General features: G+C 39.8%; 1 protein-coding gene across 1 annotated transcript in view; it reads left to right on the top strand.

Moving 5' to 3' along the window:
* The first annotated feature begins 238 nt into the window (after positions 1–238).
* ETV1 (ets variant 1) overlaps positions 239–14,107 on the top strand; it is a 31,668-nt gene continuing 17,799 nt past the window's right edge. The window contains exons 1-3 of the mRNA XM_010295797.1: positions 239–364; positions 1,895–2,083; positions 5,941–6,188. Of these exons, the coding sequence (XP_010294099.1) occupies positions 1,923–2,083; positions 5,941–6,188 (409 nt within the window). The 5' untranslated portion in view covers positions 239–364; positions 1,895–1,922. The remainder of the gene's footprint in view (positions 365–1,894; positions 2,084–5,940; positions 6,189–14,107) is intronic.

Below are 14,107 nucleotides of genomic sequence, written 5' to 3'. Positions count from 1 at the left end.
CTGGCCATCATTCTATTAAACAATAAAAGTGCTAATAGCCAATGTGAGGATCTCTGGTGTCTATTTTTCAGTTGACACCCGAAGAAATATTTGAAATGTTTATTTCCTATATTGTTTTTAGTTTTACAATGGTTTAATTAATCATGTGTTTAATTAGCAGTGTCTAGCTTACTTGAGAGAGCTCATTGTTAATATTGTACTTGGGTTTTAATTGCATTTTCTTTCTCTTTCCAGTGGCTTTTCATGGTCTCCCTGTGAAAATCAAGAAGGAACCCCATAGCCCATGTTCGGAACTTGGCTCCGCTTGCAGTCAAGAGCAACCATTCAAGTTCAGTTATGGGGAAAAGTGCCTGTACAATGTCAGGTAAAGCAGTCAGGAGCATGTTCGCAGTGAGAACTGCTGATTTAAATGGGAACTGAGTAAAGAGTAATAAATCCATAATAGAGATCTTATAAAAGTTACCTCTTCAGCAGATAACAGACTGATGAGATAATGCATTTAGCTGATGAACACGGATGGAGTTGTTTACAGTTGTACCAAACACTTACATAACCATTTTAAAGCAGCGTTTTTTATCAAAATGCATATTCCCCATTCCTTCTCCATGGGAGACAGCCAGAGTTTAAAAACCCAGGGTGCAAGCGTGAAACAGAAGAAAGGAGTGTCTTGTTTTCTGTGAGTTGTGTTGAAAGTGCTTTCAAAATGCATTACACACATTAGGAAAGAGAGAGAGATTTGTGTAACAGGCAAGAAATTGGCAGCTCTGAGCAGCACATTATTTATTTGACAAGTTTTGCAGATGTTACATGTGTGTATTTGTGGGTGATTACAATTTAAAATAGTATTTCGTTAGGTTCTGCATCTTTGTTACCTATTCAAAAGCAAGTTGCCTCCTTTTATAGGGTTAGATAATAAAAGATTTATGTATTTGTGGGTGGTGGAGGGGCTTGATACCACTGCATTCTATATTGACTTTCTTTTGGTTTGCACTTACGTGTCACTCCTTTTAGTGTCAGCTTTGAAGGGTTTCTTATTGACATTTCAGTGTATTTTAGCATCTTTCATCTAGCACTTAAAGCATTTACATTTACCTTTTTGGATATGAAAGGGGGGGAAGAAAAAAAAAAAAGTCTGACAGAACCTTTGCCAGTCATAGAGGCATGATTTTGATTTCAAAAATCAAATGCATACATTGATGGATTTGATGGGAGCTAGGGGACCTGACAGGAAATTACGCAAGTTCGTGCTTACTATCTGCCTAACGTCTGCATTTTTCTTGTTTAGAAAGAGGGATGTGCAAAGTGTGCCCAAGTCCTTTCTTGATTTGGGACACCTTTGACAATAGCATCTATGTGTTTGTAGGACCCGCACTTTATTTTTGAGAGGGAGAGGAAAAAAAACCCAAACTGTCGAGAGAGGCTGCTGACATGCTGGTGTGGGATGCTAAGCCAACATACCATTGTTTTTCTGGGTCAGATCCCTTCCCTCTAGCTGTATTGTTTTACTGTCTCACTTTGTGGTTTGTGCAGGCTCTAAAAAAGAGTCTCGACAGGCACTGCCAGCTCTTCGTGCTCTAGTCCAGGTGCTTCTACTTCTATGTATTTTGTGTATCTCCTGTTAGAATGTCACCGTAAGACTGAATCATTTAAAAATACATTTCCATGCTCCAAAGAAGAAAACACTGTGTTGAACCACTTGCTTCTAACATAATTTTTTTCTGTGCTGTCACAATGTAAAGTAGAGAATTCCTCTGCCCCAAACTGGTTAATAAGGTAACTATAGTTAAAAAAACTTACAAGTGTGACACTTTTTTTTTTCTGGATGTAGATGCTACTTTTTTTTTTTTCCCCAGAGAAAATAACCTGACCTTCTTTCCCCTTGCCTTACTGATAGTGCCTATGATCAGAAGCCACAAGTGGGAATGAGGCCCTCCAACCCACCAACGCCATCCAGCACTCCTGTGTCACCGCTGCACCATGCCTCCCCAAACTCAGCTCAGACTCCTAAACCTGACCGGGTTTTCCCTACCCATCTCCCTCCATCCCAGTCCATTCAAGACAACAGCTTCCCTATGGACCACAGGTAAAACACAAAATGCGCGATGGACCCATGCAGAAGGCATTTCAGTTATGGTCACAAGTCTCTTCCATAGGGTAACACTGGCTTCCTGCCCACAGCTATTCCCTTTTGGGTTGGGGGACCAAGGAAAAGCCAAAACGGTTCAGAGTGTCAGAAATATGTGTTTTATGAAAGGCTGGTACCCGACTTGATGGACTTCAGTAGGAGTTCATATTGGCAGCGGCAGAGTTTTAATGACCTGCTGCTTCTCTCTGGTAAGGGTGATTACAGGGTGCTGGATAATCTCCTCTAGGCTCCCTTTCCCATGAAAGGCTGGACCAGATGGTCTTTCAAGGTCCCTTCCAACCTGGGCTATTCTGTTACTCTATGACTGACTTGAGGCTAGTAAGCCCTGTGAGGTAGTGAAGTCACTAGCAAGCGTGATCCTGGCTATAAATGTCTGGCCTCTTGCTAAGCAATTCACCTAAGAGATAAGTGGCCATGTTATGGTGTTGCTGCCTCAGAATACTCTTTGGAAGGCTGGATCATTTCTCCAACCCCTTTTGAAATACAGCATTTCAAACAAACTAAGATGCCAACGTAAACTGTGCTTAAATAACATTAATCTGAGTAAAAGCCGCAAGAGCTAGAGACTAGAATTAAAGCTTAAACTGTCCTTAAGTCACCCTGTTCTGTTTTGGTACGTTAGAAATCCCCAGACAGCTGACTATCTATCTTAGCTCCGTTTTGCAACAGATATGCTCAGTGGATTTCTCTGATTTTTGAGACCAAACGCTTGTTTATGCAATTCTATTTATTCTTTATTGCATGAACCCGTTTTTGTCTGCTGTGTTGTGTGATTGCTCTGAGCATTTAAAATTTCAGCTGTATGTAAAGAGATGTATATGTTCGGAAACTCAACTTAGCGCTTAAACATTAGCAAATTAAGAAGCACCTGAAGAGAAAATCACAGTTATTGGGAGTGCAATTTGCATGCTTCCGCTCTAATAAGGGCTATTATCTCCAGGGATTTGTGCACATCACTTCTGAAGGGGGTTGCTAAGGTTTATATTGCTGTTTTGTGCTCTGCTGAGATAGTTTTAAATTTCACCCAAGGTTCTCTACAAGCCCTCCTGGTGGTGAGGAAACACTGAATTGGCCCCTTCAGCTGCCATAGTCACCATCCTTTTTTCCCTTTGTGGACAGTGGTCTAACCACACAGGCCCCCAGTGAAGCCAAGCAGCAGTTTTGATTACGGGATGGTGGATAAATGTGTTTCTGTATATACACCAAAGTCAAGTTGTCAGGAGACTGAAATCTCCAGAAGCTGAATGGCTTCTGTGCAGAGAGCAGTAATAAGATTTTTCGGGTGAAAAAAATGTTTTGTTTTAGAGCAACTCGGAAAGAGAGTACTGAAGCTATATCAGCCCTAATTTGAGTATTTATAGAGATTTGCATACACCTTAGTATATTTGTCTCTATCCAAAACACTTGCTCTGCACAAGCTTTGTAGGCTCTTTACATGATTCCCCCCCCCCGCCGTCTTTGATATTCATGTTCTTTAGGGAATTATGCACTAATGCTTTCCTTCTATGATAGAACATCATGTGTTCTAGTGAAGTCCAAAATAGTTGACTGAGGCCAAAAAGTCTCGGTTTTCTCCTTTTTTAAAGAAAGGTACAATTGCAGTGGAAGGTATTTTTCCCTACTTTGAATCTTCTCACTTCCAGTTGTTTGAAACAAATGTGTACTAAATATTTCTGTGAAATCAAATCTTACCCATTTACAAGGTGATATGCTACTACAATGAGTGTATTCAGAAAATGTCATTTAAACAAATGACCTACATACATGAGTTCATATATAAATCTATAGCTCAAGGCATATATCTTTGGAACATGCGTTGGTGGCATAAGATGGCATTAGTATCTAGAACATACAGCCCATATATCTTCATACAGGGCATGAATATATGAACGATAAGTGGTCCTAACAAGTACCAACAGGAATCAAATCCACTTGTATAAACAAATGGCTTGATTCCATACAAAGCTTCCAGTACAACAAGTATTATTAACTTCCTTTGAGGCTTTGTGAGTGAGCCTGTTTCTTATTTTAACTTCAAGTTGCAATTTTCTGATTCACTCCTTGACAGTTCTTAATGATAATTTCTGCTTCTTTTTTTGGCTAATGAAAAAAGGAAAAGAGGGAAATGAATGCAGTGCCAGTCAGCCTAACTGTTTCATAATACATTTGAGTTTCTAAGTTTATTTTCTGCAGGTGTAGGTGGAATTGCAAAACCCAATGTTACAGTGCAGTACTCTTTCTACTGCGAAATACAGTATTTACAGCAGCATTAAAAAAATTCATTTTGTCACCACTACTACATTGTAACAGTTTTAATCTCTGTAGCTCCCACAGTATTTGTAATTAAGCTATGACAGTAAATATTTGTCAGACCAAGTTCACAACAGTATTATGACAGACGTTAGTGGATTTTAAGTTGTTTCAGAAACATGTACTGCATACGTGTTGATAGTCAAGGATTGTATTGCCTGTGCAATCAAACCCCCAAATTCCTCTTCAGTCATCCAGTTTCCTCCAAGAGAATGTCTGCTTTTGCTTGCATGAACCAAAGTCAGTTCAGACCCAAAGTACAGGAAGCTGAGGAATGATTAGTTCTTGATTTTTTCAATATGAGAGTGAGGAACTTGCAGAGAACCTTACAGGTTTCTTTTTTTTTTTTTTTTTTTTTTTTTTGAAGTGTGTCATGTTCATGATGAGTGATAACAAGACTAGTAAGCAGTTTGTTGCAAGAACATTGCATCTGCTGTGGATTAGTGCAGACACAATACTACTACAGTGGTGGTTACCACTACTGTGGTAATCTGCAGGAGATGACAGGAAGACTCTGTGCAGTTCATCAGGGCACGGTGGGAAAATAGCATCTTTGTAATCTTCTCTGTGCTTCTGAACCTGCAGATGTCCAAGTAATTACATTCAGGCCTTTGAGTTCAGGAAGGTATGTTTTATGGAAGAAACAACAAGCATAGGTTCTCGAGTATTGTTGCGTATAAATTAAGTTAATTTAAAACTGAATTCTCAGATTTTATGCCTGCTGAAGAGCATTTGGGAGGAGTGAATGGCAGCGTGGCTTGTATTGATGACTTCTTTCATGTAGAATTGACCAAGGGTACAAGTTAAGGCGGGAGGGGAATTCTTAGTCTCTGTGTCTCTTAGCAAAAATTTGCATCCTCTCCTTTTTCTGGGGTGCTCTCATTCCCTTCCCATTAGAGCTGCAATGCAGTGCCAGCCTTGCAGGTAGATCTCCCACAGCACTACCCCGGCAGGGCAGAACTGTGGACTTTTACCCTGCAGTGATTCCCGATGTTATGGCAGACAGTCCTCTTTATTCAAAGTGTTTGTGTTTGTTGTGGTCAGAATGGTTTCCGTGTAACGGTAAGACTGATTAGAGTGAATTAGAGTACAAGCAATATGTTGCCAATACTCACGAAAGAGCAGAGAACTCCACCTAAGCCTCCTTCATGTTACTGTGGTAGGATGTCGGTCTCCGTACTGACGTCTGGTTTGGAGCTGGTGCGTTTCCTCTTTGCCGCTGCTGTTGAGGGACGATACTGAAAGCAAAGAGGATGGTGGTAGAGACAGGGCTTAGAACTGGTGTTAACAGGTGGGGTTTTTTGTTTCTTTGCTTGTTACTCTTCTACAACGCAAGGGATCCTGATGGGAGCACTTGGCATTATCATAAGCAAAATGTTTGCTACTGAGAAAGTGACATAACCACTAATCATGACTTGTGAAGATCTTTGGGAAATGGAATGTAGCTCAAGTCCTTTACATGACCTTTCTAACTTGTGTCCTAGATTTCGCCGCCAGCTCTCTGAACCTTGCAATTCTTTCCCACCTTTGCCTGCAATGCCAAGGGAAGGACGTCCAGTGTATCAGCGCCAGATGTCTGAGCCAAACATCCCTTTCCCGCCTCAAGGTTTTAAGCAGGAGTACCACGATCCCGTTTATGAACACAATGCTATGGTTGGCAGTGCAGCCAGTCAAAATTTTCCCCCTCCTCTGATGATTAAACAGGAACCTAGAGATTTTGCATATGATTCAGGTAGGTGAGACTCTGCTTTACTTCTGCATAGTAGGTAAATGAGTCCAAGCTAGTGCTATTGATGCTTTGAGCGTATGACTTGAAACTTGCTCTTTTAGCGTGTAAGTCTCCTGAAGTAATTTATGTCTGATATATGAAGTAGTTAGATTGCTGCATAGTACAGCGTATCTCATGACACCGTTGCTGTTGCTTGCTCTGTAAAGAATTCCGTTTTCCAGAACTCTCTGGCCAGACAGTGCACAGGTTAAAGAAGCCGGGGGAGAAAAAATCATGGGTGCAAAATTGAGCTTTGCTTCAGAGAGGGGTTGTTCTGTACTATGTCATCTCTGACCTCTGAATTTGTGTGCTCCGTTTTACGAGCTCTTTCATTTATCTGCCAGAAATAGAGGACTCTTTCTCCTCTTGCTTGCACTACTTTAAATCAGGAGTAACTCCGCTGAAGTGGGGTTTATACAGCTATAAAACCAATGAGGGAGAAGAATCAGCCAAATTGGTGTCAGCTTCTCAGTTTGTGCATACTGCTGTGTTTTGTGGAGGTACATAATCTGTGATGCCAGGTTGCTGATGTAGAGAATACGCTGTTGCTATTAATAATGTTTATTATGATTGTGCTTATAGGGCAACTGGAATGGATCCTTATTGCTCTACGGACAATACAAAACAGAGGAGGTGGTGGCAGAGCCAGCTCTCAATAGCTTCTGGTCAAAATAGAAAGATAAGCGGTAGAAAGGATAAACACATAAATTAAGGGAATAACAACGTAAATGTTTGCCACCATTTAAATACAATATTTGTATTCTTCTTGGGAAAAGAGAGAGAATAGGGAAAGAAAAAAGGAGTTTAGTGATGAGTACCAAGTAACAAGGAGAAGGAAGCTGGAGGTGGTATGGAGGGAGGCTGAAGTTAAACCAGCATGTAGCGGGCTAGGTAGGGTAAACAGTTGCTCAGTACCGAGCTGAGACAATACAATCGAAACACATTTTCCAGTTCCAGTGTAAGTGATTTCTGCAGCTACTCTTCAGTCTCTGCCTCTGTCCTGCTTCGTGTACGCCACAGGGCTGAAAGGGAGGGATTTCAGTGAGTCCTTACTATGCTGCCGGAGGAGGGTGCAGCGCTTTCGTACACACGCACCCCGAGTGGGGCAGGGGGGGTGGGTGGCCCTGGCTGACTTGGTCTGACTTTCTCTTCAGGGTGCTGCGTTACCTGCAGTGCTTTCCTGCTGGTTTAGCCTCTAGTTAGATGCTTTTGCAGTTTATTTCCCAAAGGCTACGTGGCAGCTGAGGTGAGGTCTCCTTTGAAAGTTTAGCCCATGGCAGACTAGCTTCCAATTTGATACAGTGGAGAATTTGGTTTTATTGTCCTTTCTGTAGCTAACTTAACATTGTCTGTTTAGTGGTCTCTTTTATGGTATCGTTGTTGTGAAGTGCCTGGTTCTGAATTTATCTCTTTGCTAGAGATACATTTGAATATATCCCCAGTGTTATAGCAGGGGAATTTGGAAAGTAGAGCTGCTTTCTCCTTTCTTACTCTTGACAAGAACCAATCCTTAGGTAACCTAATTTGCGTTGGGCCTATACAGGGAGGGGACCAAGAGTGATATACTTCTCCAAGTTGAAATAGAAGACAAGATGAAAATGAGCTCAGATTACAAGGCTTAGATCTAGAACTACACCTGTTCATTGATGAAGATTCTGAGATACGTTGCTTTGGCAGTCACGTGTCTTCAGTCTTACATAGCAGCATGGGAGAGACTGTCTGCATAGTTCACGTGGCAATGGATAATAAATAGGGGACTCCAGCTTCAGGCACTGCCAGTCCCTTGCAACCTTCACAAGCATCGTTATTCGTCCTGCTAAATTAAAGGGTGAAAAAAGGCTCTTTTGTAAGCATGCTTCATATTTGGCTAGGAAGTGGGATCTCCTTATTGCATACTATTACTTTAAATCTGAGTTGGCTGCTAGCATTTGTCTTTCTATGGAATATTCTTTATGGAAAAAAAAGGGAAGTTTTACTCTGAAAGGGAGATGGCAAACTTGTATTCAGTCTGGTCATGCCCTTTTTTTTTTTTTTTTTGTGCCAGCAAGAGCAACATTCCACTTCATAGTAATGATGTTCAAGCAAAATTGTTGTTTCTTTTGTAGATGAATAATTAGTTTTTAAAAATGTAATAGCTGTGTAACCAGCGGTCATGAAAAATTAATCTGTTGGTATCAGGAAGTACTTTTATTGGCCTCAGAATCACTGCATTTAAGTTGACACATCTGTACACTCCATAAATTGCAGTCAACAACTGTGGTCTGTTGATATTTTGTCTTGTTACCATCTGTTCTCTAGAAACCATCATTTTCCATCCTTGCTAAGAGTACATTAAATAACCCCTTAGGAAACATAATGTATTTGTCACTGAATCATTGATTTCATTTTTCACCTATGGATGTTCAGGGAAGAAGGAATGCCAGAGTGAAAAGTCTTTTTGCATGGTATTTTATTGCAGCTCAGATAAGAATATAGAAACATGTTTAAAAAGTTCATTGTAACACACCAAGATGTTCCTTTTGGGGTGTTTTTGAAAGAGCCTCATAAAAGTTCATTGCTTTTGTGCGCTGTACTTTTATACTTTGTGGGAAACTGGTGAATGAAAAGCATTATTATGGAATGATTATAACTCTATTAAAACATGACATTAATTATGACATGGGAAATGGCAGATCAATTAGTTGTAATTGTAATTGCAGGTATGCAATTTCTGCTGCAGAATGTTTGAGATAATGGAAAAAGAAAAATGTCAACAGAGTAGAAGCTCTTCCTTATCCATCCACACTTCTAGAAGTCCCAGTGCATCATACATGTTCAATCAGTCAGTCCTTATTTTCTGCCTCGTTTTTTTTTTTTCGTGGCTGCCAGTCAGATGTATGTAGTACTTGATGCTTTATCTAGCAACTTTAAGCACAAAGATGCAGCCAAGGACGTACAGAGCTTTGTGATTTTGCATCATTAATGAATACACCCCAGAAGGCTTCCCAAGGCCTTGGTTTACAAGGGTTAATAGTGTTTTTTTCATTCCTGTATAGTTAGCACTTCTAGAATTCAACACAAGGACCAAACTTGAGATGTTTCATCTATTCTGGGCTTTATTTTGAAGCAGGATGTTTGCAGGCTTGATCCTCCCTACCTAATGTAGTGTATTTGCAAATTTACTAAGGTACAACTCTAGCTATGCTTGTATCAATTTAATATTAAAAGTTTAGTTTTAAAATGACATCTTAAATTGTTAAGTTTAAATCTCTTACTCTGTTTTGCCAAATTGAAATAGTTGCTCTGGCTGGAAAGTTCTTCTGTGACCACGTCTTTGACTGGGAACTTTGAAACTTGTCACACAGTGATGTTAAGAGATAAGTATGGGAGGAATTATTGCTTGCATGTACTTACTACCAATTGCCAGGAATTTGTTGAAATATAGATAGATTCAGTCTTTCTTGAGCAGTTCAGAGGCATTAGCAGGGCTACTCTCACTGTTACATTGCAGGGTAGCCTCAAGTGATTAATACACTTGAATGGACCTTAGAAATCTAAATGATTCTGTCCCTGTCACTTCCAAAGCTTTCTTCCGAAATAATAATCACATCACTTAAAGAAGGAACTATCCAGGCAGAATTTTTAGGCTCTGTATCTTGCTTTCTGGGTTGCTCATCCTTTTAATTCCTGAGGCCTCAAAAGCAATAAATACCTTGTGTTGGCATGTTAGAATGGATGAGGAACTGCCCCTCCGTTGAGAGATGAGCGGAGACTGAGGGACACATCAGATGTATACAACTCCTTATTTTGGGTATCCAGTTAGGACTGGATAATTTTTAAAGAATATTATGTATTAGATATGCTCAAAGCTTAGCTCCTAGGGACTTCCTTTGTATTTCTAGGCGAGGAAGCACGGGAACATTATATGAGGGTGCCTGTGTAAGCACTGCAAAAATAAGAAATGCATATGAAAAGTCTGGCAGAAGCAATGAGATTACTTTGGAAAACTTTGTTTGGGGTGGAACAGACTTTGTTGGGGCCTAAAACTGACCATTTGGCTGTATTAATCTTGAAGTCGTATTTTCCTTTCTTGGAATGTTCTGCCTCATTAAGTACACAACTTCCAGCCTCTCTAACAAATGAAACAGGGGCTCCACCTGCAAAGCTGTTTACTGCATGGCTCTCCCTCCCCCAAACAGTTTTGACCTGTGCACTCAAGAGACAAGAGTGCCGAGGCAAAAGGCTGTATCATAATTTATTTGCAGAAAAGGAGTTGTATCAATGTTGCCCAGAAAGTTGTAATTATGAGCCTTCTTAACATGCCAAGTTTTCTCTCGTAGATACAGGATGTTGTTAGCATTCTATCATCCATGTTATAAGTGTGTATTTACCTAATGATTGGGAACAGAATAAAAAGCAAGAGTCCTCTCTAATATCTGATGTGGTGTTTTTTTGAAAAGCAAATCAATGCAAATTAATGTGGAAAAAGCTCCCTAGCAGCACATTCTTCTCTAGAGTTCAGCTGACATGTCCTTAAATTTCAGAGTTTGCAAAACAGCATAAGAGAATGTGTTGAATTAAAATTTCAAGGGAACAAAATAAATTTACTTCTTGGAAGTATATTTGTTTGCAGTTTGGTTTTTTCCTTTCCTTTTTTTAAACAACAGTTGGATATTCTATTGTACTTCTTGGAGGTAAACTTCAGACATTTGGAGATGCTAGTATGAAGGAAAAAAGGAAATCCGAGCTGTCAGTCAGAGTCAGTGCAGGTTTGCTTTTTCCAGGATATTCTTTGGTGCATTGACCAGTGCAGCATTTAAAATGACACAACTCATAGTGCTTCTACTACTGTCTTTAATTATATTGGCTAATTTTTGCACAGTGCTTTGAAAACATAAAGCACTGTATGAGTGCTAAGTATTATTACTACAATTATTCCCCTAGGAGATTATTTCCCAGACTAATAGACTTCACAGTTAAATATTTCTTGATCGTAAGCCTGAAGTTTCCCTTTGATCAGGTCCATTCCCTTGCTCATAACTACACCTCTTTGGCTCATCCTACACAATTCCTTGGTATTAACGTACCACCTCTAAATCTCTGTAGACAGTTTGCATGTATACTCTTAGTCTGTCTGGGTGACTCGTTGAGATCTTTCTTCATAAATCCTTCATCTGCTTAATCTTTTCCTCAAATTCTAGGTTTACTTTTTCTTTCCCTTTTTTTTTTTTTTTTTTTTTTTTTTTTTTTTTTTTTTGGTCAGGCTGCAAATATTTGCAGTATTTTTGAAGATGGTTTTATAACGTGCTTTGTGAAACAGAACTGACTCCATCCTTTTCCTGGATATGGTACGTCAGTATGCACATCTCAAAACTGCATCTCCTTACAGCCTTAAAGAAGTTCTTTTACACAGCAGTACAATTGTGCTCAATGAAAATCTGGCTGGCGTAAAGGCAGGAGGGGCCAAGGAATAGGGATTTGCTCTTGAGTTCAGTAGGTTTAAGAAGTCTCCCCTCCTCATTTTTGGTTTTGCTGTTTTCCCGAGTCTCATTTCTGTGGTTTAAAATACTTCATCCTTGTGTTTCAGGAGCTTGTCTTTGCTGCGTTGCTTCAGTGAATGAGCATGGATTTTGTTCAGTAGTTAAGCTGCGCTTCCCTGTGTACTTTCTCTTAACACATATAAACACAAATCTGCTGTTGGATGGTATGACAGTAGAAAATAATAGCATCTGAGGGGGAAACTTGGGAAACCTGGACTTCAGAAGATCACTATGAAAGGCAGAATTTTAACTTTTCACTTGCTTCCCATCTAGCTGATTTCCTCTATTCACTAATTCTGTCTGAAAGAAAGCTGTAGTTGAATAGAACTCATTTTGTAACATTATTTTCATGAACAAAGGAAAACCTGAATACCAAGTTAATGTGAGCATATAGGCAGGAGACCATACGTGTATTTTTCCTCTCAAAAGCAGACAATACGATCTGAAAAATTGTCCTGCAGTCCCTGTTTTTCAAAGAAATGGATAAATATCCTCTAAATCTACAGTTACAGTAAGTGGCACTGGCTAATGATTTGATTTGAGGATTGAGAGCGCAGTCTGGATTTACTCTTTGTGCATTAACGCAGGTCAAATGGACACAGGCTGCATTTTAAATCAGTAATGGAAGGCTGAAGCCTGCCTTAAACCAATCACATCAGCCTTACCCAAGACTGATTGATCCCGAGAGACCGAGCCCTGTGAGCATAGCTTTTATATGAATGGACTCTGTGCAGCCTGAAGTTTCATTCATAAAATGGATGCTGAAGGGGGCGGGGGGGTGGGGGGGAAGAACCAACAAACCAACCCACACACGCCAAACCCTGGAATGTCCATTTATGCGGAGCTGAAGGGTGTAGTGTTCCCTCAGCTGCTGCTTTTGCCAGTTGCCTTAAAGTAATGATTAATGCTCCTTGGCCCTGCCTGCCTGTAACCTGACACCATTTATGGCCTTGGTGTGTTTCTAATGTATAGTGAATGAGAGGGCTACATTCTCAAATCAGAAACATAAACAGGAACTGGTTGGTCTGAATTCCATTCAAATATGTCACTTCAGCCGTGCAGTGTTTGTCCAACTTCGATTTTACAGGCAGGGGACGGGGCGGGGGGGAAAAAGCAACACAGACATTTTTGCAGTAAGATTACCAACAAAAGGAACGAGGGAGAGAGAAAATACTGCCGTCTTTTGTTGAATTCAAGGGGATGTGATGTTTAAAATACATTTTACAGTTACTGAGGTTAATAAAAGCAAATACATGATTTTAAAGTGTGCTCAAAAGATCAGCTCCATGTGGAATTTCAATTCAGAGCTGAATGTATGAGCCTTTGTTTTCCTGTACTGCTGTATAAAAAGTTACACATCGCCTAGACAGGCTGTTGACATCTGGTCTCAGAAAATGCATTAGATGTTGTCATAGATCTAAAAACCAAAGTTGTGGAAAGGAAGCTGTTTGCTTAAGGTTTTCTTTCTCTATGTGTGTAATAATTCCACTTAGACACGAGCTGGTGCGGCCAAATCTAGTCTCCAGTAGGTTTTTGTCAAGTGAGATATAAGAAATTAAACTTAACAAATTTTTAATTAGCTGGTAAAGGAATGTATGTGTATCTATGAGTGAACATACCTCCAGATACTTTTGTTTTTTTTTTTCCTAATTGCTGGTACAAAGGGTATTGACAGACAAAATGAAAAGCAAAACCTTCCATTCTGAATGTTTTTAAACTGCATAATAATCAGGGAAAAGAATACTTAATTTTTAGGTTAATTTTTAGAGAAGATAGTGACTCTTATTTTCACCCATGTAACTCCAGCGCACCTACATTTTTCACGCTGAACCTGCTGATGAAAAAAATAATGCTGACTTTCGTAATGCCAGGATTTTATCAATTTGTAGGACTCTGTTGTAATTACATAGCTTCTGAAAGGGTAGTGCTTTTAAAAGTGGTTGAACTAAAACCTAATCAACCAGTATTTGAGTTGTGAAATGTACTCAATCAATTCCTGTATAGGGAGATTGTCATTAGTTATAGTATTTCTACCGGAATGTCTCTTTTTGGAGAGACATACAATTTTTTAATCTAAATGTGTTCTGCAGGTTTACAAAATCATAGGTTTCATGATCAAAAAGCATCATTTGGTACTTCTCCCTGCAAAACAAAGATCAGGGATTTTTCTTAGTTATGCCTGGTGCCACCTTAGCCACTTGTTGCGATTTAGTCCGAAGAATTGCCTTTCTTACCTAAAAAGCCCTGTCCGTTTTCCCATGATTTCAGTATTGCTCTTCACCCTTGAGCTGGTCAGAGCTGCTCAGTGGTGGTAAACAGCTGCTTTCCACCATGAGGCTAAATGTGTTTCAGCGGTGGATGAAG

Source organism: Phaethon lepturus, unplaced genomic scaffold (genome assembly GCF_000687285.1).
Source record: "Phaethon lepturus isolate BGI_N335 unplaced genomic scaffold, ASM68728v1 scaffold9681, whole genome shotgun sequence".
NCBI lineage: Eukaryota > Metazoa > Chordata > Aves > Phaethontiformes > Phaethontidae > Phaethon > Phaethon lepturus.
The sequence above is the reverse complement of the archived record's forward strand: the minus strand, read 5'-3'. Positions and strand labels throughout refer to the sequence as shown.